Below are 20,735 nucleotides of genomic sequence, written 5' to 3'. Positions count from 1 at the left end.
CCCCATCTCCTCTTCTGCATTCCAATTTTTTTTTGGACTGAAACCACACGTTTGCTGCATTCAGATCCTTTTGAACCTGCTAAGTTTACGCCACATTTGTTCCTTGTCCCATCCTCAGACCCCGAGTATGTTGTCACTGCGTCCGGAACTGGAGGACAAATTGCCGTCCAAATACAGCGAAAACAAGTTGCCACCGATCATTCACGAGGGATCAGGGTGAGTTAAATAAAACCAACCACTTTGATCTGAGCGCAGAGATGAAAAGTGTCTTTGATCATTTGAAAAAACGAGAGAAAGAGCTAGCTGGTATTTTGGCCATTGGAAAGAAGAGTGGCATTGGGCTGGAATCAGGGATCATCATCGATCAAAATTCCTAAAGCTCAGATCAGAAAAAGACGTTGATGGAACGGTGGGTATGATGTATGAGATTTTTCTAACTCATCAACGAGCCAAAATGTTCATAGCAGAAAGTGTCGAAATGATTCCTAAAAGATGGCCACTTTGGAGGCTTTTCGGTTTGAGTATGCCACTGCTCCTTAATTCAAATTGTTTGATGTTTATGCCATAGATATTTATATTTTGAATCTAAATGAGTGAGGGGCGATTGCTATTTTTACTAGTGGCTGGAGCCCGAAGGATTTTACTCGAATTTCTTTGACGGCATCTTAACTTCCTGTCGCAATTTTTCTTCAAAAGTTTCGGAATGTTGAGACCCTTGGGTGGCCTTCATTTTCTGCTCTTAACCACTGACTGCAGATCCAGAGAAAACCATCTTTTAACGTATGTACTGGACTTGGCCAGGACTATTTTCGAAAGTTCAAAAATTATTAATTTGGAAAGCGATCTCGCTAAAACTAGACTGACAAAGGCTTTTACAAATCAGGGCCTGATCACCTTAATTCCCTTAAGGATGTCATTTTTTCCGCCATTTGTTCTCTTCTGAAATGAATCATAGAAGCAAAGCTTCCATTTCAAAGGGGGCAAAGAAGGGGGAAGAAGAGCCCGTCGATAAATGTCAATTATTGGATTGGATTTTCGTAGCGCTTTTGTCCGCCTGCGTTTGACGTGTTCTTTCTTCGTTTTCTCCTTCTTCAATTTTTAGGGAGAGCGAGAAACTCTTCAGGTCCAGAACAGAAATTCGGGATTTAGAGGATGAGGCCAATCGCCAACGAGCTCAGAGTCAACTCAGCCTTCGAAGTCCTGAAGAGTAAGTCGTCATGGTTCGTCGTTATCGATTCCACCTCAAAAGAATTGAGAACTTCTTGGAATCCCTGACTTGGCCCTTCTCAGGGAAGGGAATGACATCATGATTCGATTCACTCATAGTTTTGTCACCATTTCTTGATGATTTGTTATTCCAGCTCGGCCGGATCCCGAGCCCGGAGCTCACCGCTACCCCCCATTGAGCGTGAAGGTCGCCATCAAAGGTCAGCATCGCCCGACCGTGACGACGGACACGGGTCTAATAAGAAATCGGGGACTCGGAGGCGCCGGCATGCCTCCAAGATCCCCGTATATAGAAAGCCGCAACACAGACGGTCAAGCATGAAAAAAAGCCATTCCGTTGACGATGACGACGATGATGATGTAGATGATAGGGTGCAGTATCGTCGACGGGAACGCCGCTACAGTTTGGACCAAGATCGCCGTCGCTCCCGTAGTCCCAGCCGATCCAATCAAAGGCGACGGTCCCACTCCGGTCCCTTCTCCTCCTCCTCCTCCTCTCGCCCGACCGTGACGACGGACACGGGTCTAATAAGAAATCGGGGACTCGGAGGCGTCGGCATGCCTCCAAGATCCCCGTATATAGAAAGCCGCAACACAGACGGTCAAGCATGAAAAAAAGCCATTCCGTTGACAATGACGACGATGATGATGTAGATGATAGGGTGCAGTATCGTCGACGGGAACGCCGCTACAGTCTGGACCAAGATCGCCGTCGCTCCCGTAGTCCCAGCCGATCCAATCAAAGGCGACGGTCCCACTCCGGTCCCTTCTCCTCCTCCTCCTCCTCCCGCCGGTCCAATCCCCATCGATCCCGATTGCAACGCACACGCTCAGATAGCCTAACCCGTTTACCCCCCATTGGGGGTCGGAGCCGCTATTGATTGAGTAGCCTCCTGACCTTATAAGTGTGTGTGTGTGTATGTTTGCCATGATGGCCACTGACCTCGTGTCCCCCTGCTCCTCACTTTTTGAGTCTATTCACTGCTGCTGTGATGTGGCTTGACCTTGACGTTTGTAGCGCTTGTCAACATCTGTGATAATCGAGTTGGTCGGTTGATTTGCTGATGATGTGACTGACTCATTTTGTGTGTGCGTGCGTGTGTGATCTATCATTTGACAGGTTGGTCTTTTACTCTTGATCTAATGCACCTTTTCTCTCTTTTCTTCCTCGCGTTGATCCCTTCCTTTTCCCGTCAATCCTACACTTCTTATTCGATTTCCTGCCACCGTCTCCCGAATGTGGATCTGGCAATGTCGACGACGACTGACGACTGACGACTGACTTTGGAAATTGGTCCATGCAGTGCGTTCTATGGCGACACGGGGAATGAATTCTCAGTTTACCGTATGTTGCCCCCTATCTACGGCTACCATACATACAGGTGGGTGGGTCGTTGATCCTGAGAACAGGATAGTAGTAGTAATCTTGAGCTTTGTCTTGATGATGAGACTGGGGTATGAGATGTAAATCTTCCTTGATCAATTCCCGGACGTTTTGATGAACTCTGTCTCAAGGCTAATCCATTCACTTGACTACCTACGACTATGTTGAGTGTCGTTCTCAAAGAGTTTCTTTGTGCATTTCTTTCAGGCATCCTCGTTCTAAATCCGTGGGACCAAAGATCTCTCTATCTCCTGACGGCGAAAGTAGTCGATTTAAATCGAAAATTCCTCGAAGGACCAACGAGCATCACCGAAGGTATGCACTGTACCTCTAGGCCACAGCACACCTCAAACTTTTTCCCCTCTTGAAGAAAAAAGATTTGGATGCCAGATCAAAAGATAACTCGTCTCTTTTGGTTTGCCTTTGTAGGAGAAATAGTATGTCGGAAATGCCATCTCAGTCCTCCGGGTCCTCAACGGATTGCGCTCCGCTTGTTCCACTTCGAGGTGCCAAAAGAAATATGAGCCAATATGAAACCCTCAGACGATTTCCGTCCGCCCCTGAGCAAGGAAATTCGAGGCATCTGGGTGAGTTGATGGGACAGATTTGGACCACTTGGATTGCTGTTGTCAGATATCTGGGGTATCCGTACGTACATACGTATTTGGGGGTCCATACTGTTTGCATTGCATCCACACCTTGAAGGCATGAAATGAAGTAGAGTGATCTGGTTTTTGTTTGTTACTGATTGAGCCGTGAGCGGGTTATTGTACTGAAGCCTGAATGGCCTCATTTTTTCTAATTTTAGGAGCCAAAGAAGATCATCATCATCATTATCGTCGGCACCAACATCGTAATCCTCATCAACGTCATCGAAGACATTCGACAAAGAACACGGATCCGTTCCAAAACATTGGGATGACTTTGGAGCGCTATTGAGTCGAGAACAAAGCCGACCCGTGTTCTTTATTTAGTGCTTTTAGAAAAGAAGTCACGAGCTAGTTCCGAGACGCACTTGACGTCCGTGAATTGAATTGTACACTTGCTCTATTTTTCCATAAACTTTATTGAATACATTCTTTTGGAAAGCTACAAAAACTACGGGCTATGTTGAACTTATGAACTTGAAAGCCGAAGATATGGTGGTTCCGTTTACTCACAGGATTGTGCCTTGAACACTAATAATTACTGGCTAGCTAGCGTACTTGAACATTACGCGAGTTTCATAATACGTAACTGTGACGACGGCAGCAGCTTCTAGTAACAGCCACAATTTTGGGGTTTGATCCTTTTTACTCGACAGTCTTCCCAAAGTTCATCCGAAGCTGCTCGAAGAAAATAAAGGTCAACACCGTGTGGGGTCCCAAGCGCACAAAGGCCGGGATGTAGCCTTTGTAAAATGCCATCGGGCCTTGTTTGGCCGTGAAGGACACCAGATCAAGGGCGCCTTTGAACTCTCCGGGTTTGGAATTCATGGCCCGGGTCTTGAGGACATCCAAAGGCTGCGTCATCGTAGTGGCAATGGCGCCCTGAAAAGCAAAGAGAAGATGATGAGACGATCGAAAACTTTGTTCTTACAACGTAATCTCAACCCGCGGGCTACCGATCGTTTTCCAGCACAATTCCTGCCTTCTTTTCAATGGAAAGTGCAATTCCCATTGAAACTCGGATAGTTAGACGGTTTAGGATGCGTTGCGGTGAAGGCTCTTTCTTTCTCTTCCCATCCTTTTTCCCTTTGTGTGTTCACGTAAGACCTAGTGATGTCCGTCCTTAAGTAGAAAGGCCAGTCTGACCTTAAGGGCCAAGTCCAAGGAGGGATAAGTCAAGATTAACCGACTCCAATGAGGTATTGGCCTTCAAGCACAAAAGGTGGATCAAGGAAGAAGCTTTAGTTTAGTGTCTAAGAAAAGATCTATTATCACTTCTACATTGAACGTTGCTATTACTTACTATGTATAACAACCAAGGAGTATGTCAAGTATGTACGAGGTACTAGAGAGGGAACTTGAATGTTAAGAAGTAAGAAGGGGGGCTTCAAAGAACCACCTCAGGGATTATGTTACGGAATCTTCACATGGGTAAAAGATCTCTCCACATTAGTCATTGCAACTTGTTCAAGATAATGTGGAGTCGAGAAATCCAAGGCCTTTTGTGGTCAGATCATTGATGAGAGGCTCAAAACAGCCTCGCGTTAGGTTAGAGTGAGGAGCTTTTGCTAAACCACAGACACAAGTAATAAGATAACCCTTTGCGATATCTCTAGAGGAAATTTTAAGGGGCCGTTGATTTGCGGTAGATGCTTTGTATACAAAATTCGCCAAGGCAATAGGAAATGCGTTACGACGAAAGATCTCTCAGTCTTGGGGAAATTTAGCAAAGGAATGTCGAAATACGAGAACAAAAGTCGACTAGATCGATTGCCTCAGAATTTTCCCCCGGAAAAGTACTTTCTCATGGTAAGCGAGATCAAAAGCAAAGGCAAACACAAAATAACGTCGGAGGATCAAAATTCGAAACTTTTCAACCATCACTGTTCTTCCAAATCCTCCATAAAAAAGGAACTTAAAAAAGCGACAATCGAGTTTTTCAATTAACAAGGCGCGTGCTCTTTTCACTAAAAAAGAGCCTTTCATTGATTTTAGGGCTTCAATCTCAGTTTGCTTTGTTTCCATTTGCGTCATACCTCAAGGTTCAAGAGTAAATATAGGATGAATTTTGTGATTCCGCTCAAACATGTATACTTTAATCTACTATGTTGTGTCCAAAAACCGACCAAATCACAAGGAAATTATAACCCAGGGGATAGTAGTGGCTTAGCATTCATACAATGCATAGATAACCAGTCAGCTGAAGAGATCAATTTGATGACCCCAACCAATTTGAATATTTAGCAGCAAATGGGATCTAATGCACGAACTCAAGAAGACATTGTGTACATTTGCAAACAATAAACATTCAGAATCTACAAAGATGCAAAGCCATGTTCTTCGAAGTGAGTGAGGAAAAAACATAATTTATTAGATGTTTCAATTGACATCTTGCAGACATGCGGCTAAACTTAGCTTTAAAGGCGTTTTGGCTCGCGTGATCATCCAAGTATTTGGAAATACAAAATACAAAATACAGGCAAATCAAATAAGTAGGTCCAGTTCTGAAATTGTGAAAACAGTTTTGTGGTACTTGGGAATCCCCTCTTTGTTCGTTTAGTTCGACTTTTTTTAAGAATTCCACGTCATTTTGGTAGATATGAAACGTTTTAAAGTATTTCTTGAAGAATTGTTTTTCAAGACATTGGTTTAAAACTAGATCTACTGACTGCGCAAGTGAATTGACATCTGAAGGTACAGGCGGGTACTGGCCAACAATGCAATCAAATAAATGTTGATTGCGTTTAAAAAATTGTAAACCTTCGACATGTTAGACCATCTTGTGATAAGTAGGAGCTTTACTTCGGTTTTATGTTAGTGATAGGGATCCTTGGAACCGGTTGAGTGATCGTAAAATTTTACTTCAATATTGACCACTTCAACCCCATTGTGTGAAATCAAACTGAGCTTTGATAGATGAATTTCGAGTTCAGTTGGGTAATGTTGCATTTTGTATTACTTGTACCATTGTGAAGTCCACAAGTCATCGCCGAGAGAGAATATTTTTTTTCATTTCCATTTGACTAATTTATGCGTCTAAAGGTTAATACATTTTTTGTTAACAATTGACTTTACCTTCTGATGCAGAAACAAATAACTCATGGATGCAACTCATCTGCGAGACTGAGCCCCTCACAATCGGGCTGGCAAGGTCGGTATCCAATAGTATTGGGAGACTGACCTTTCCGAGGATGATGTCCGGGCATCAGCTCGCGTGTGCCGCCACGGACAGGACGGAACCCTACTGTCCGTGGCCCGACATCCCCTCGGAATATTGGAGGTCACGTATCTTTGCCCGGCTCCCGGCCAAATTCCATCATCGACGGGAGCTGACAAAGGAGTTGTTCAACCTAGCCCATACACTCTACTGCAATAACCAAGTTTTTCATCACCTCCCTCTACCCTCCTGCATCTGCAATGTCTGCTCAAACCCTCTTCATTTCTACCATGTGCACTGAGGTACAACTAGTCATTCTTACCTAATACCACCTGTGATATTGCTAAACTGATCAGTCTTTTTATACCTTTGTTGTCATGGCCGAGAGCCGCAAATATATATATAATAATAATAATAACGCAATTCACTAACTTTGCACCTTCAAAAGGTTGAATCCCATCTCTGCTATATATACATTTATATTGGTTTTAATTGACAAAGGCAATTCTCACCGCTGCCTCTGTTGTTGAAGGTTAAAGACCTTCTTGCTCCAGAAACCCCAGAAAGAACGCACAAAGCACAAAGCTGGCCTTCCTTCGCTTGGTACTGAAGTGACAATCGATGCCAAGTTTTGTTAAATAATCGTTTACGAGTTACGAACTCAGGAGTCCCAGGTACAAACTTGGCAGGGTTCATCCTCTAAATCAACCAAGTCATTTTTGTGCCTCCCCCCCTCCTCCTTGTACTATATTCATCATGAATGATGAATTGATGATGAATGGAAGGCACTCCGCAACATCCGTTCAAAAACCAAGGCTGCTAATGAAAAGGAGTTGACAAAAGGTCGGTGAGGGCGCGTGTGATGAATGCCTTATTTTTTCCTCATTTGTCAGCCAAGCCAGGTTGGGATGAGAAAAATCCATTGGCCTTAAAATAGACTTTGTAGCGGATTCATTTTTAGACTCATGTAAAAAGGAACTTTGCCTTTCCAGCAACTCCAGATTAAAGAAATGACCTGAATTCCAGTTCATTACATCTCTGTGTACTTCACGGGATCGTTTTCCGACATTGCAAATGATTTAGTTTTTTTTCTCATAGTCGTTTTTTTCCCTTCAGGCAAACCCTTCTTTGATGCGATTCAATTGGGTAAATTTAGAGCTCCGTGTCTCGGAAACAGCGAGCCCATTTTTAGAACACAAAAGGCTAAATCAGTTTGCTAAGCACAAAGACACGAGACAAATCTAAGAACAATAGGAAGTTGGTTTCTAAGCGAATGCCGGACTTTCCCCGTTTCAGGTTAAACGTATTCAAATTCATTTCAAAAAGGAAAGGCTGTGCAAAAACCTTAACAATGCATTCATGTCTTAGAAAAAGGAGCCAACCAGAACAGTATTAGTATTAGTAACAGTATTGAAATAAGCCCCAAATACATGCTCATCTCTTTCCTTCTAATCTTGTAGTGTAAGAACTTAAGCCGTCGCCAATTCCAGTTGACATGCAGCCTTCATGCATGCACATGTACTCGTTCATGAAGGAGAGCTTTCAAGCCTCAAGATGTACAGCTCAAGCATTACTATATGTATATTGGATATGTATTAAATCCTTTTTCACATTCGTTTGCATTGAAAGTGGGTACGTTGGTGGATGCCAGATTATTTCTATCGCAAATCGTTCTCTCGCTTCCATGCTCGCTTCTCAACCGAGTTGGAGAAAACGTTCTGAAAAGGCCAAAAGTCTCTCCATAGACCTCCATAGACAACCAAAGGGGGTCCTTGCCTTTCTCTCTTTCGCTCACCGTCTATACGTATATCAGGCCTACGGTACATAGTAGCCGTCAATGGTAGGATAAAGTCAATAGAGAAATAGCGCTTGAAAGTGCCTACACCTTTCAATATCCCCTCATCTCTATCTGCTGTCCGTGGGTACCGCACTAAGGCTACCCCTAAGGGCAAATCTTAAAAACATACTTGGTTTGTTATAATGATCATCAAAGGTCTCTATAAAGGCCTGAGCTGCACCTTGCCTGGCTTGGCTGGTAGTACATCCTGTACAGTGTACGACGTAGTAATCGTCGATGGTTAATGGGCAGGCACAATTGGCTGGTATGTATTGGGACTTACGGCTGCCAAACTGCTGGTGAAATGCGTCGTGAGATTATCCTGGAAGTGTCCCGTGGTCAGGAGTTTGGCCTTGACCACGTCGTAGAAGCAGAGCTGTCCAACCGTCACGAGAACCGCTCGACTGGACGCCCAATCCGCTCCGTTGAACAATTTCTTCACGCCTTCCTCCCGAGCCACACGGAAAAGGCCGTCAATGGCGTGCTTGTAACTGGATCAAACGAAAAGAACAAGAAACACTTTATCGATGACTTGATCACTTCTCACATCTTGGAACACGATCTGAACTGATCGTAAATCGATCTTTCTCGCCGTGTCACCGGCCACAAGGACTTGATTGGCGCCGGAGACAACGCCAAAGACAACGCCATAGACAATAAAATGCGAATGTCTCGTTAGATTAACGATCTGATCAACATGAAAAGCACTCATCCCATCAAGGATGAGTGTTCACTATCATCCGCTTAAAGACTTTGGTTTGGCTTGACATCCTTAAAGAGCATACTGAGAAACCCATAAATTGGCAGCTCGCCTCTACGTACGTACGTACGTACGTACTCGTACTTAAGTAGTAAGGTGGTTGAATACCCACCAAGCTCCTTCAGATCCGTCTCGACTTCTTTGATCTCGCCAAAACTCTGGGCGAAGAACATAATTTTCTGCTTGATCGAATCGGGAAAAAGGTCGTATAAATTCGTTATCTTTGCGGGAGAGGGTAAAAACCTCCGGGGATTCCCAACCTTGAGACACATTTTGGGGAGGATCAAAATACTTCGTTGGGTGCCCAAGGTTCGTCCTAGGTCTAAGGAAATTGACTATAGTGCATCTCTGAAGGTCGTTCTTAAACACCTAATGGATGCTTTAAAGATGTACGTAGTATCGAGGGAATCTAAAAGCGCTTGGACATCCCCTAATTAAAGCCAAGGTGCAATCGCTCTTGGCTTTTGTCATAGGAAAAAAACAATAACAACGCAAAAAAACAAAAGAACGCACGAGCTTTTTTTCTGTTGAAAAGGCCCGTAAGCATCTGGCTCAAACCCGGATTCCTATTTTCAAAACATCAACATCTATCAGTGGAACTATTTTTAGCCACTCGAGTGTGTTGACGCACAGCAATGATACATAACTATGGGATACAACTAAATCTCATGGAATAATTGTAGTGGTAGATGTAAATGTGGCTGCTGTTGTTATTGCTGCTATTCTTCATGATGACGTTAATGACGGTGATGTCATGGTTCGTTGAACCAGTTCGGGCTCGACAAACATTTCCCCGTTCCATTCTTGCCTGCCAAAATGCCCACATTCCAGTGAAGGGCCTCGCCCATGGAACATGAATATCTAGAGCTCACTAACCCCATGATTCCAATTCCTGAGCGAATAATGATAGAGAAATCTTAAGCGCTCCATTGACAACTCCCAGGAACCAAGTGCACTTTTGATCACGGCGAGAATTTGGCCGAGACATCTTGAAGATACTACATTTGTACGCACATACATACTTACATACATACAGTGAGAGTAATGGAAATGGATGAGTCCCGACCTACATTCATAGTCAAATAGACGAAGAAAAAGCCATCTCTCACTTCCTGACATTTCGATTACACTTGCTTCCAGAGAATGAAAGAAACAAATCATCGTACACTGGGTGACAGGTAAATTTGGAACTCCTTGGGATGTACGTACGAGTCCCACAATCTATGAGCTAGCTCGTAAATAATTGACATTTTCAACTCATTAGTATTCATCGCTCCGAATGGCTTGCCTCGACAAATCAAATAACTTCTCCTTTCCAATACTCGGTCAAAGCGTTTATCTAAAAAACATGAGAGTGGTTGTTCCATGTATCTTTCCACTTGATTCGGGAGCTTAGCACCTTGCTGAGCAGCCTTCATGAGCGGCACAAGTATATGAAAAAGGCTGATCTACGCAGTTGAGTTGGAACAGAAATGTGAAGCCTTCTCCTCCAATATCCCACGAAGAAGTGGGAGGTTGTGCAGTGCAGGGCAGTGTGTGCACTGGAGGTATGTACTGTGGGAACAATGCAAAAGGGGTGAATGGAAGAGTGGAGACATTTTTCTCTCTCCTCCTTCTTCTTCTTCTTCTTCTTCTTCTTCTTCTTCTTCTTCTTCTTCTTCTTCTTCTTCTTCTTCTTCTTCTTCTTCAAAGAAGCCTGCTTTTCTACTTTACTCCTTGTACTATTACTACTGGGCCTTGGGATCTCCTCTCTTTTGGACACATGATTGATAAATGAGAGACATAAGCCTTCCCAAAATTTGCCAAGGTTGCCATCCATCTTTAGACGGGATCCCATTTCTTATTCACACACAATACGGAAGAGATGGAACACGATCTTTACATCGAAAGTTTCGAGTACAGCCTTCCATATGTAAAACGTTTTTCATTCTTCAGGCATTAACTCCCAATAGATTGACACAGTAAAAAAAACCTCGGGCCACTCGAAGTGATGGCCCACATGAGGCTTTTCAGATGAGGGATCCGAGTCAATAAAAAAAACGAGTTGAGAATATGGAAAGCTTTTGGTCCGGAGGGATGTGCGTTTGTTTCGTCGAGGCATTCAACGACCCACGTTTGCCAAAGTTAGGCGAATTTCAAACATTTCTGAGGCTCTCCTCTACACACCTCAAAAATGCATCCCATGGTAGAAGACTTGTCTTGAAAACCTCGCCATACATTCCACAAAAGGCCAAAGCAAAACCCCCTCAAGCAATGAAAACCAAACACTGCTTGACATACTAGCTTTTATACAAAGCAACCGTAGGGAGATCGGCTCGAGTATTCGAAGAATCTTGAGCATCACTTGATACGTTTTGGGTGCGATTCTTTTTGGGGTATGTTGGCTTCTAGACGTATGTGTGTGTTTGTGTGTATGTGTGTGTGTCCCTAAATAACTTTGGGAGCTTAACCAGTTTTCATGTCACGTGGTAGGCTAAGACCTTAATACCTTAAAACAAATTGGAAGCTATCCAGGTTGATGAGACATTGACTTGACTGTCAGATGAAAGTTGGTTTAGAAAGTTTCGTGAAGAGCAAGATTCAGAAGATTTCAATTATAAACTTGGATGAAATGTTGCCATTAAAGGACAGCTTTTTGCTCTCACTTTCTCGGAAGAGCAGATTGAGAGTAAGGGGAAATCTGTGAAGAGATGAACAAAGTATTATTAAAGGGCAAGAATGGAATCACTTCTTCGATCTCGGCCACTTTCACAACCGTCTGTTCGCCCAATGGGTGCAAAGAAAACTTTTGTTCCATCGAGGTCCATCCCAATATCAGTTGAAGAGAAGTGTTCCCAAGAAATGTCTAGATACTGATCGTAATGGACGCCAAGTGGTCTGACCTTCATTATGGAGTTTTCATCGCCTCTTTGCCCTTTTCCTTCTCCTCAAAAAGTCTCAAAAGGCCTCCAAATTCTGGCGAGCATGGAATTAATGTCGTGCTGTAACCATGACATTGAAATAGTGTTGACATGATCAGGTGCCTTTGCTGAAACCATTAACCAGTCATGATTGGAATGCCATTCCTCGACGGTTGTCTGAACCAACGGAAGATTATATTGTTGTTGTTGTTGTTGTTGTTGTTGTTGTTGTTGTTGTTGTTATTGTTGTCGTGGCTCGTCATTTCTCAATGATGAAACATCGTCCATGATTTCATGTCCGTTCGCTACTTCTCTTTGGTCTAACTGAAAGACCAATATCAAATATTGGTCTTTGAGAGACTGAAGTACAGCGGCCATAGCAATCACAAAGCACACAGAAGCTTGGCCTTGAGCAGCCATTTACGGATATCACAATTGTTTATCCTAGTGCTAAAAAGCTAGACTGGTGTTGCCACAAGCCACACGAATATTGGCCTTCATTGATTGTATAGGTAAACATGCAGTGGCGTCGCGTTCGTTTAGCTTATGCTAAAGGCTGGTGGGCTGGATTACGGCTTGGTTCCGGTTTGGTCACTTTTCGTGGCCTTTTTGTATTTTTTTGAGAACGTTAGACTTAAAAGGGGAGAGAAACCTTCCCAAAGGTCATGCACGATCTTCAATTCAAGCAAACTGTTGTATGAGTCGTGGAAGCAGTTTTTTGGTCAATGGTTTTGGGATGAAATGTCAGCCTTGAAGTTCAGAGAGAAACTCGATCGAGTTTGACCTTTCCTTTTTAACGAGTCTCAATTGAGATTTCAGAGGAAGGGTAATCTGATCAATTGTTTTCCTAGAGTGTGGCTAAAATTTGGGTACATCGTCATCATCAGAAGTAAGAAGCTATCTTTGTTTCTTAAAATACCTGCCCGGCTGAATCAAGAGTAATCGTAGTTGTCTTGGAAAGATCGCCAACGACTTACATTTACGGATGCAATACCATTACAGCACCATTATCGTCATGATCCTCGTTGGTAGCAACCTCGCTAGTACTTGCATTGGAACTAAATATCTAGAGACGTCTGTTCCCCCGAAAGAGCGCCTTTAGCCATGGAGAATTTGTGGAGCAGGACCACTCGCGTCTCTGGTTTCAATGGTCACGATTGCCATCTGGAAGCCGCTCGATTCGAGGGTCCACTACTACAATTCTTTCATTACGAGCAATTGTCCTCTTGACAAATCAATGACACCACTGAACGTTTGACATTTTCAGCCCTCAGTGAAGCTATCTTTGATCATGTTTTCTTTGGTTCAAACTCTAGCCTTACAAGTTTTCTTCAATTTTCATCTAAGACTACATCAACCACTTGCGATCGACACATTTTAAATTTGGCGCCACTAAATGAGACACTTTCTCGTCAGTGTTGCATAGCAAACTACATCGTAATTGTGCGACAATTTCCTTATCCCAACTCACTTTCGCCGTTGGTTCTTGGGCAATTTGACATCGTTTTGCATTCGCACATTGATCATATCCCCCGGGGTTCCCACCAATCCACCCGTGAATCCGGCCACGGCCGCCAACGATAACCGGGTCAAAAACGGAATACTCTCGCCATTCGGAGCCACTTGTTGCTTCGACACCTGAAACAGACCGAAACAATGATTGTAACACTTGGGATCTGCTTTCCTAGCCCTTGGATACGGGAAACAGTGAACCAAACACGTGGTGGCAAGGGCCATTTACTTTGGTGAGGGTAAGTGGAAACCGTAATGTGTGAGCTTTTGAGTGCTGTCTGATGTTTACCTGAGCGATCGAAAGAAGATCACCTCGGCTCAACTAGGAACAGCTTTGGTTGTAATCATATGAGGACGAAAACAAACGTGTCTGGCATGTGATATGATATTGTTATCTTGTTACATTTTCAATGCTCGCTTCACATTTCCAACAACAGCGCTTGGCGAGAGAGTAAAGGCTGAATGCGTTTAATAAGCAGACTCCCCTGTGGAGGGCCATGAATAATTGCAAGCGCGTGAGAATAAAGGGTTCAAAACAAATCGTGTTATGAACAAGTCTTTAGATTCTACGTTGAAATTGCAAAGTCTGTCAAGCATTTGGCCCAAAGCAACAGCTTGAAAACATCGGGCATCGCAGATCGAGAGCTACCATGCTCATGACCTTCAAAGACATGCTATTTCTCATTCCCTCTGCGAAGAGGGCCTAACTTTGACATGTTTAAGGGGCTTTACTTCAACTTTACCTGGCTCTCTCCTAAATAAATAATTAGCTGTTCTTACGCAAGTCAAAGAGTTTTCCTCCCCGCTTTCTCTGCAACAAAGTGCTTAACAAGAGATGTACTGTAGTAAGTAATGGACTCAAACGAGAAGTAGTCGCTCTCTTGGATCCATCCAAACAATCTTGCCATCCATCTCCTGCGCTTTGGTACACTGTCCAGACACTAGCAACGCGTGAATGAGCACTATTTTCCTAAAATATGCAACAAAAACCCACAAAGTACAAAACCGAGTCTCCTCGTTCGAATGATTGGCTCTCTTCGCCTTCTCACCATAATCTGGCTCAAATAACATTGATCATCTAGGTACTGCAAATGGTATAGTACGTGGTGTTGGCTTGGCAGCATGGAACACCGCACTGGATATGGGTTGTGCAGTTTCCAAACAATCATCAAGCGTTGATGGAAAGCGATTGGTTTGGCTACAAGTGAGGCCAATAAAAGGGATCCATTATGGGTCAAAGTGGGAAAAGCACTCTAAGAAAGAAGTTCCCATTATTTGTCACGTTCATCGGAGTGAAAGCTCATTCATTCCTTGACCGAGATCGCAAACTTCGTTGTCATAGTAAGGGTAAGCTGCATTGGAAAGTTTGAGTGTCGAGGCTCCGAGCTCTACGTGGGCCTACGTGGGCAGACCTTGGTCACTAGTCCTCTCATCCATGGGTTCGAGCCAAACAATGGACAATTGTGCCAAATTAGGAGCCATTCAAGTGTCAACGAATTCGCTTAGCGGTTGGGCAGAGTCTAACGGTTGACTGATTCTAAAAAAAAGAACACGTTCGATTTTTTTAAAGCAAGCCTTTGCTGCGTGTAAACAGGGACTATCAAATATTCCGAGAATGCGTGCAAGAACGCCCTCTGTCAATGATGTCTACGTATATGTTGTGTTCTCACTCATGATGTGATACCAAGATGACCAAATACTGTGTGGTTTACTCTTTGGATGGACGACATTTTGCGATATGGTTGCCATGTTCTGCTATGATTCTATTCTTGCACATATCCAGTTTTATTTTGATTAGTTAATGGAATTCATTTTCCATATCCATGATTGGCAAATCAATGATTGCCAGGCAGAAACGAGATTGGCTCAGACCCTTCAGGTGTCTTGGCGTGAATTCTTGATACTTTCTCAAAGTAGTTGTTCGAGGGGTTTCGAAAAAGCCTAAAAAGCAATACAGTCAGGAGCAAAAGTATTCATAAAAGATCTGTTTTAGCAGTCACACCGACGGATAGAAATAGGAAATTTCAATTTTAAAGGGGTGAAAGAAATCCAGAATCACTAGATTTTATCAGACTAATACACGTGCTGGAAGCTCCTGAAATTCTCGCGAAACTTCTGGAACATTCTTGCTGTTAAATTGGTGTTGATTAAAGGCAATAAAATCATACTTCCCGAATACTTTTAAAAATTGCTTCTTCAATGTATTGGTGAGAAGAAACAAAAATAACTTAACATTGACTTTTTTTTGATAAAACACTGCAATTTCTTCGTTGCTTATCTTATGTCCGCCGATGCAAGTGCTAAAACTGATTTACAGTCGAGAAAAATCTTTTCTTTCATGACGTTACGAATGTTTTGTTTTTGTTTCAGACTGCAAGTTAGGAAGAAAAAAAGGCAACCTTATAGTATTGGTTTGCAAACAAAATGGCCATTGGGCCTCAAAAATTGAAGCGTGTGAAAAAAATGGTAATAAGTAGGCCTCAACAAAACTTCAATTGAGAAGCCAGCGGAGTAGGTAACAAATGTCTTCATGTAAACCTGTAAATCTATCAATAGTCCAATGACAGATCTGTCGCAATAAAGAATGAAGTGAAGTGAGCTGGAGAATGATATTTTAGGACACTATTTCCGCTTTTCTCAGGGTCCTGAATGTGGTTTTCAAGTGAAAGCCAATATATGAACCGGCATAACTATGAAGACCGTCTACAAAGCTTAATCCGACTACAAGAGACATTTCTGATACGACCTTGTCTTTGGCTTGTAATAAATGGAACAAATACTGATGGATTGCTCGACTATCCAATTCGTTGTTAGAAACTTTTCGTGTAACTATTTCCCCGAGGAGATGGCTTCTTTTTGATTTAGGGGAATTCGGAGTGTCGCAAACAAGGTCCAAAATAGATTTTTTTTAAGGCAGGCGTCCAATTTGGTATTTCCAAAAGGAAGAGCAAACAAACAAAACTAAGCTATCGTTCTTTTTGACATTTGACAATTGTACCAGAATCTTGCTGCACTATCAAACTCAAAGAGTAGGACATGAATGCAAGTGACTAATGATTGTATTCTCATTGAAACATGCCGACAAACAAACCATCAAGGTACTACATTTTCTCCTGGTTCAATGTCCCAATACACATGCAGCAAATCATTTGCGTTTTGTAATGTGCAAGCTTTCTTGATAATCAAATTGAAAAATGAAATTGTGGCTCAAACACCTTCTGACTCAACCAGATATACATCAGCCGATTGATAATCTTGTTTGGATTTGCCAAAACGCCAGGGATCTCTCAAGAAACGGTCCATTTCTTTAAGCAAGGGGTTTAACAAAGGCCACAAACTTCAGCATGTTCTTAGAGAGAGAAGCTATTTAGCGATTTGCCATAACTCGAACGAACATCTACATACTTTCTGTCTGGTTCGAATCAAGTTTTACGAGAAAATGCAGCAATATGCAGAAGTGCGTCGAGACATGCGCAGTTCCTTCAAGATCTTTACTTTTAGTGAGCAAGTGTTTGGTGCTTGCCATCTGGAGTTGGCTTTTTCTGTACATGCAAAACATGGGTGATTGCGTAAGAGGCTTGATAAAGCTCATCAATCCTAACCAATCCAATTGATTCGCTGGCCAGGCGTCAAAATTGAAACGAAACTGACATATATACCTTAACATTTTTAGCCATGCACTCTCAATCATCGAATTATTTGAAGCCAACCCTAACAAACTCCAGGCCAAGAGAGTAGCTTCTGCACATCGAGATGTACGAGTACCTAACTAACCCTCCTAGCTTGAGTAAGCATGCATAATTATTGAGATCATGGCGCGTGGACGCTCCCCGGAGAGTTCTTCCCGCTTACCTCGTAGATGGCAAAGCGAGTGGTCGAGTAGGTCAATTGTCTCAGTAATGAGGCCGACAAGCCACTGTAGAGGGCCAGGATACCTTCGCTTTTGATGATGTGAGCGGTCTGCGACATGATGCCAATCTTCTCCTTCGCTCCGCCGGTTTGCATGTGAACCTTGAGTAGATCCAATGGATGAGTGCAGCACGCGGCCGCGGCCGAGGCCAAGCCTCCAAAGTACCATCGACCGATCTTCTTGACCTCGCCAGTGGGCGTGGCTGGAGCAGACATGACGGATGATGGCTGAAATACGAGGAGCAAACAAAGATGGAAGACGCTCTCCAATAAGATCCAGATCACTTGGGTAAGTCTTGCGTTCAAGGGGAAAATGCACATTTCTAAGCAACTGATTTATCTACCACGAGATTCGTCAACTCTAGGAACACTTGTGTTATAAGCCATCATGTATGGTTGCCAGAAGGGGTTTTTGATCGAGGCGATTTGAAGTTAAATTAACCGTCCAATAGTTCCAGCCATTTGGAAGATTACAAAGGACTGTATATAGACAACGCTACAACTTTTGTGCAACATTTTTGGAGAGACATCAGCCTTCAGATTGATTCGAAGTTTGACATTTGTCGTGCGTTATTCGATAAATTGCTCGAAAGTAACTCGGTCTAAAATTGATATTTCCTTATTTAAAAATGTTAAACTGAACATATGAGACCCATGCCTCTGGCTCTAATGCGGGTATGATCAACAATGAATGATTTTACCTTTCAAATAATGCATTCTAACCACTGCAAGTGACAAGCGCCAGCAAACTCATTAGAAATGTTGTTTCAATCATAACTGAAAGTCTATTTTCGCTTTCCTTTGCGGTCGAAAGTGTTTCCGGTCCATCAGTAAACACCAGAAGTGACCAGAAGTGAGAACATTTCCACCAGCATTTGGATTACGTCACAACAAGTAAGGAAGGCTTTATTGGTTTCACGAAATGCGTATTACCAACCAGAAGCTATATCGCACTAACACCAATCGTAATAGACCTCTAGAGGAAATCAAATCAAAAACCAGGCATTCATTCGCAATAATGAGCCTGGGCTCCAGGAAAAGAAATCCATTCAACATGAGGGCGGGCAACGGAACGAAAAAAAGGGAACGCACTTTCCGGAACAAAGTATTGACGTTGCTGCCAAGTTCTTCCTGGTGAGCATCATTCATCATCATCTCACACAAAGCCTCTCGGAAGGATTGATGGCATTAATAGCCAATAAATGGCGAGGAAGCCCATCATCAGAATGCATCAGCTCCTCCAACGAACATGGACTTCCTGAGCTACGTTTTCCTGGCTCATGAGAAGTGGATCATACCCAAAACGATGTGCACAGATGGATCTGGTCATTTTTTGGAGGATCTGACAGAGCACTTTCAAGATATCTGTGGATCATCCTAGGAATCTTGATTTGATGCTCAATACGAACAACAAAAGGTAGATCGATTAGAGCCTCATTGATAAGACCCCTCGCTGCGTCTCTAATGCCACGTGCTGACATAGATGGGATTGTCCTTGTCAGACGCACTCGAGTCCATTTGATGCTCATCCAAAAAATGTTATGGACGATATCAAAATGAAAACAATCTTAAAGGTTTCCAGATGTGATTACAGGAGCCAAGTGCTTATGTTTGGAAGAGAACGTGTTCCATGAGAGTTACCATCTAAGAAGCAAGATCCATTTCCAATTACTTGGCAAAAGCTTCAACGTGGCATGTAATCATGGAGTGTTGGATTACACGTAATCTTTTGGCCTTTGGCGACATTAAAGAGAGCCCTTTCATGTAGAAAATCAACTGGGAAGTAATACCAACGAAAGAAAGACACAGCCAGAGAAAGAGAGACCAAGATACAGAGGAGTCGAACATAATTAGGGCTCCCTACTATAAGACCCAAGATCAGGTGGGCAGTCGGTTCTACCTTCTTGGCCTTTGGCCAAACATCTTCGAAATGTCATGGCATTAGTCAAGGACATCCGACGTGTCTTGGAAGCTATTAGGTTCATCTTTGCTCACCACTCTCAAAGCTGATGTTTATACGTTTGAGCAAGGCTCCATGGTCACCCGGTTTGCGCAGGGCGGTGACTTCAATTTGCCAATTCTTGGCTCCCTCAAATGGAACAAACATTCTCATAATTCGAATCCAGAAATTCTTTGCCAATAAAATGCTCGGAATGAACATTGGCACTGGTGCTAGATATGACACGGTCAGATCCTCCAAAGTCTTTCGTTTCCATTTTGAACCTCCCGGTTCAATTAAATCACCTGAGCCCACGAAAGATACCACTAATCTGGTACGATATTAATGAAACCTCTCATTTTCCACGAATCAACATTTTTCGAGTGGGTCCAGAATATTCTAGACGTCCTCGCTCAAAAAGTAAGTGCTTGCAGTCGCCATAAGAACGTTCCTCAGAAGAGGTAACGTAATGTTCCACCAAAGTACGATATCTACTACTTCTGTTTCAATGGGGGAACAGAAGTTGCATGGTCTGGAGATCTGCTTGTGACAGGAGGGTTACAAGGGTTATCCAGCCAGCATGAGCACTTGACCTCCAAGGCTGAGTCAAATATGTTGGGCAAGCTTCGAAACGAATGTCATGGCCTACGAAGTAATGGAAAGCATTCCTCGCCATGCATAGCTCAAATCTAACAGCAAAAGTACATTATTGACTCGTGACCAACCAGGCTTAAAATACGTATTGACGTTTCTTGACGGGAAAATTGACCCCCTTATTTGCGTGTACATGTTTTGTACTGCCTTATTGTCGTGATTAGACACGCCTGTTCATCGATCAAAGCCTATCCCATGAGGCTTTCAATGGACCATTAGCTTTCAATTAAAGGCGAGCGAATTGAGCTTGGTTCTAAAGGTAATTTTTTCATTTGCTCGTCTTGGCTGTTCTTGCTCCGTTTGCCATTCTCAAGAAGGGTTGCTTGCGCTCACTTTCTCTTTGAAATGAAGGAGCTAATTACTTCTTTGGCACTCAACACCAGGAACATTGGAACGCTGGATTGGCGCAGGAAATGCACTTGCTCCATTTCGCCCATGAACATCCTTCAAAAGGCAATTTTTGGGCTGAACTCACGCAAATGCTGGAATGCTAGGCTTTCAATGTTTGCAACTAATGGGTTTTTGAAGGAAACGCCACTTACAAAGATCTCACTGACGGATTATGGCTGTTGAAGATCACTTATAATGGTACAGTAAATGTGTTGTTGCTATGGCGTTGCCGCGACTGTGGCAGAAGATCAATCACATGGACTTGCCCTTTAGCAAGGTTGTTGTGCAGAGATTGTGAAGAATCTGCACGGCTTGTTCCCTCAATGGAAGTCCGGGCCATGCATTGAAAACTCGTTTTGCAGCGGGTCCAACTGTATTCAGAAACAAGATACACACGTCAACGTACCACTACTTGCTTG

At 43.1% G+C, this 20,735-nt stretch overlaps 2 protein-coding genes across 5 annotated transcripts in view; one reads left to right on the top strand and one right to left on the bottom strand.

Annotated features, from left to right (window-relative positions):
- The window catches only part of LOC131878397 (kinesin-like protein KIF19), a 17,806-nt gene extending 13,776 nt beyond the window's left edge, over positions 1-4,030 (top strand). For both annotated transcript variants that reach the window (XM_059224369.1, XM_059224360.1), the window contains 7 exons: positions 119-216; positions 1,103-1,207; positions 1,362-1,427; positions 2,532-2,609; positions 2,819-2,926; positions 3,041-3,198; positions 3,420-4,030. In XM_059224369.1, the coding sequence (XP_059080352.1) occupies positions 119-216; positions 1,103-1,207; positions 1,362-1,427; positions 2,532-2,609; positions 2,819-2,926; positions 3,041-3,198; positions 3,420-3,550 (744 nt within the window). In that variant the 3' untranslated portion in view covers positions 3,551-4,030. The remainder of the gene's footprint in view (positions 1-118; positions 217-1,102; positions 1,208-1,361; positions 1,428-2,531; positions 2,610-2,818; positions 2,927-3,040; positions 3,199-3,419) is intronic.
- On the bottom strand, positions 3,658-20,735 carry LOC131878522 (mitochondrial dicarboxylate carrier-like). 3 transcript variants are annotated; one of them, XM_059224515.1, is made up of 5 exons: positions 20,469-20,735; positions 17,277-17,561; positions 13,384-13,550; positions 8,536-8,743; positions 3,658-4,140 (listed from the first exon to the last, which is right to left on the bottom strand). In XM_059224515.1, exons 2-5 carry the CDS (start codon positions 17,547-17,549, stop codon positions 3,904-3,906), a joined length of 885 nt encoding a protein of 294 aa, XP_059080498.1. In that variant the 5' UTR covers positions 17,550-17,561; positions 20,469-20,735; the 3' UTR covers positions 3,658-3,903. The 3 variants fall into 3 exon arrangements, with proteins under 3 accessions (XP_059080498.1, XP_059080506.1, XP_059080514.1); XM_059224523.1 differs by lacking the exon at positions 20,469-20,735 and adding an exon at positions 20,402-20,419; XM_059224531.1 differs by lacking the exon at positions 20,469-20,735 and adding an exon at positions 18,035-18,141.

The sequence above is a fragment of the Tigriopus californicus genome, chromosome 1 (assembly GCF_007210705.1).
Source record: "Tigriopus californicus strain San Diego chromosome 1, Tcal_SD_v2.1, whole genome shotgun sequence".
NCBI classification, from domain to species: Eukaryota; Metazoa; Arthropoda; class Copepoda; order Harpacticoida; family Harpacticidae; genus Tigriopus; species Tigriopus californicus.
Note: the sequence above shows the minus strand (reverse complement) of the source record. Positions and strands in the feature narration are given on the sequence as shown.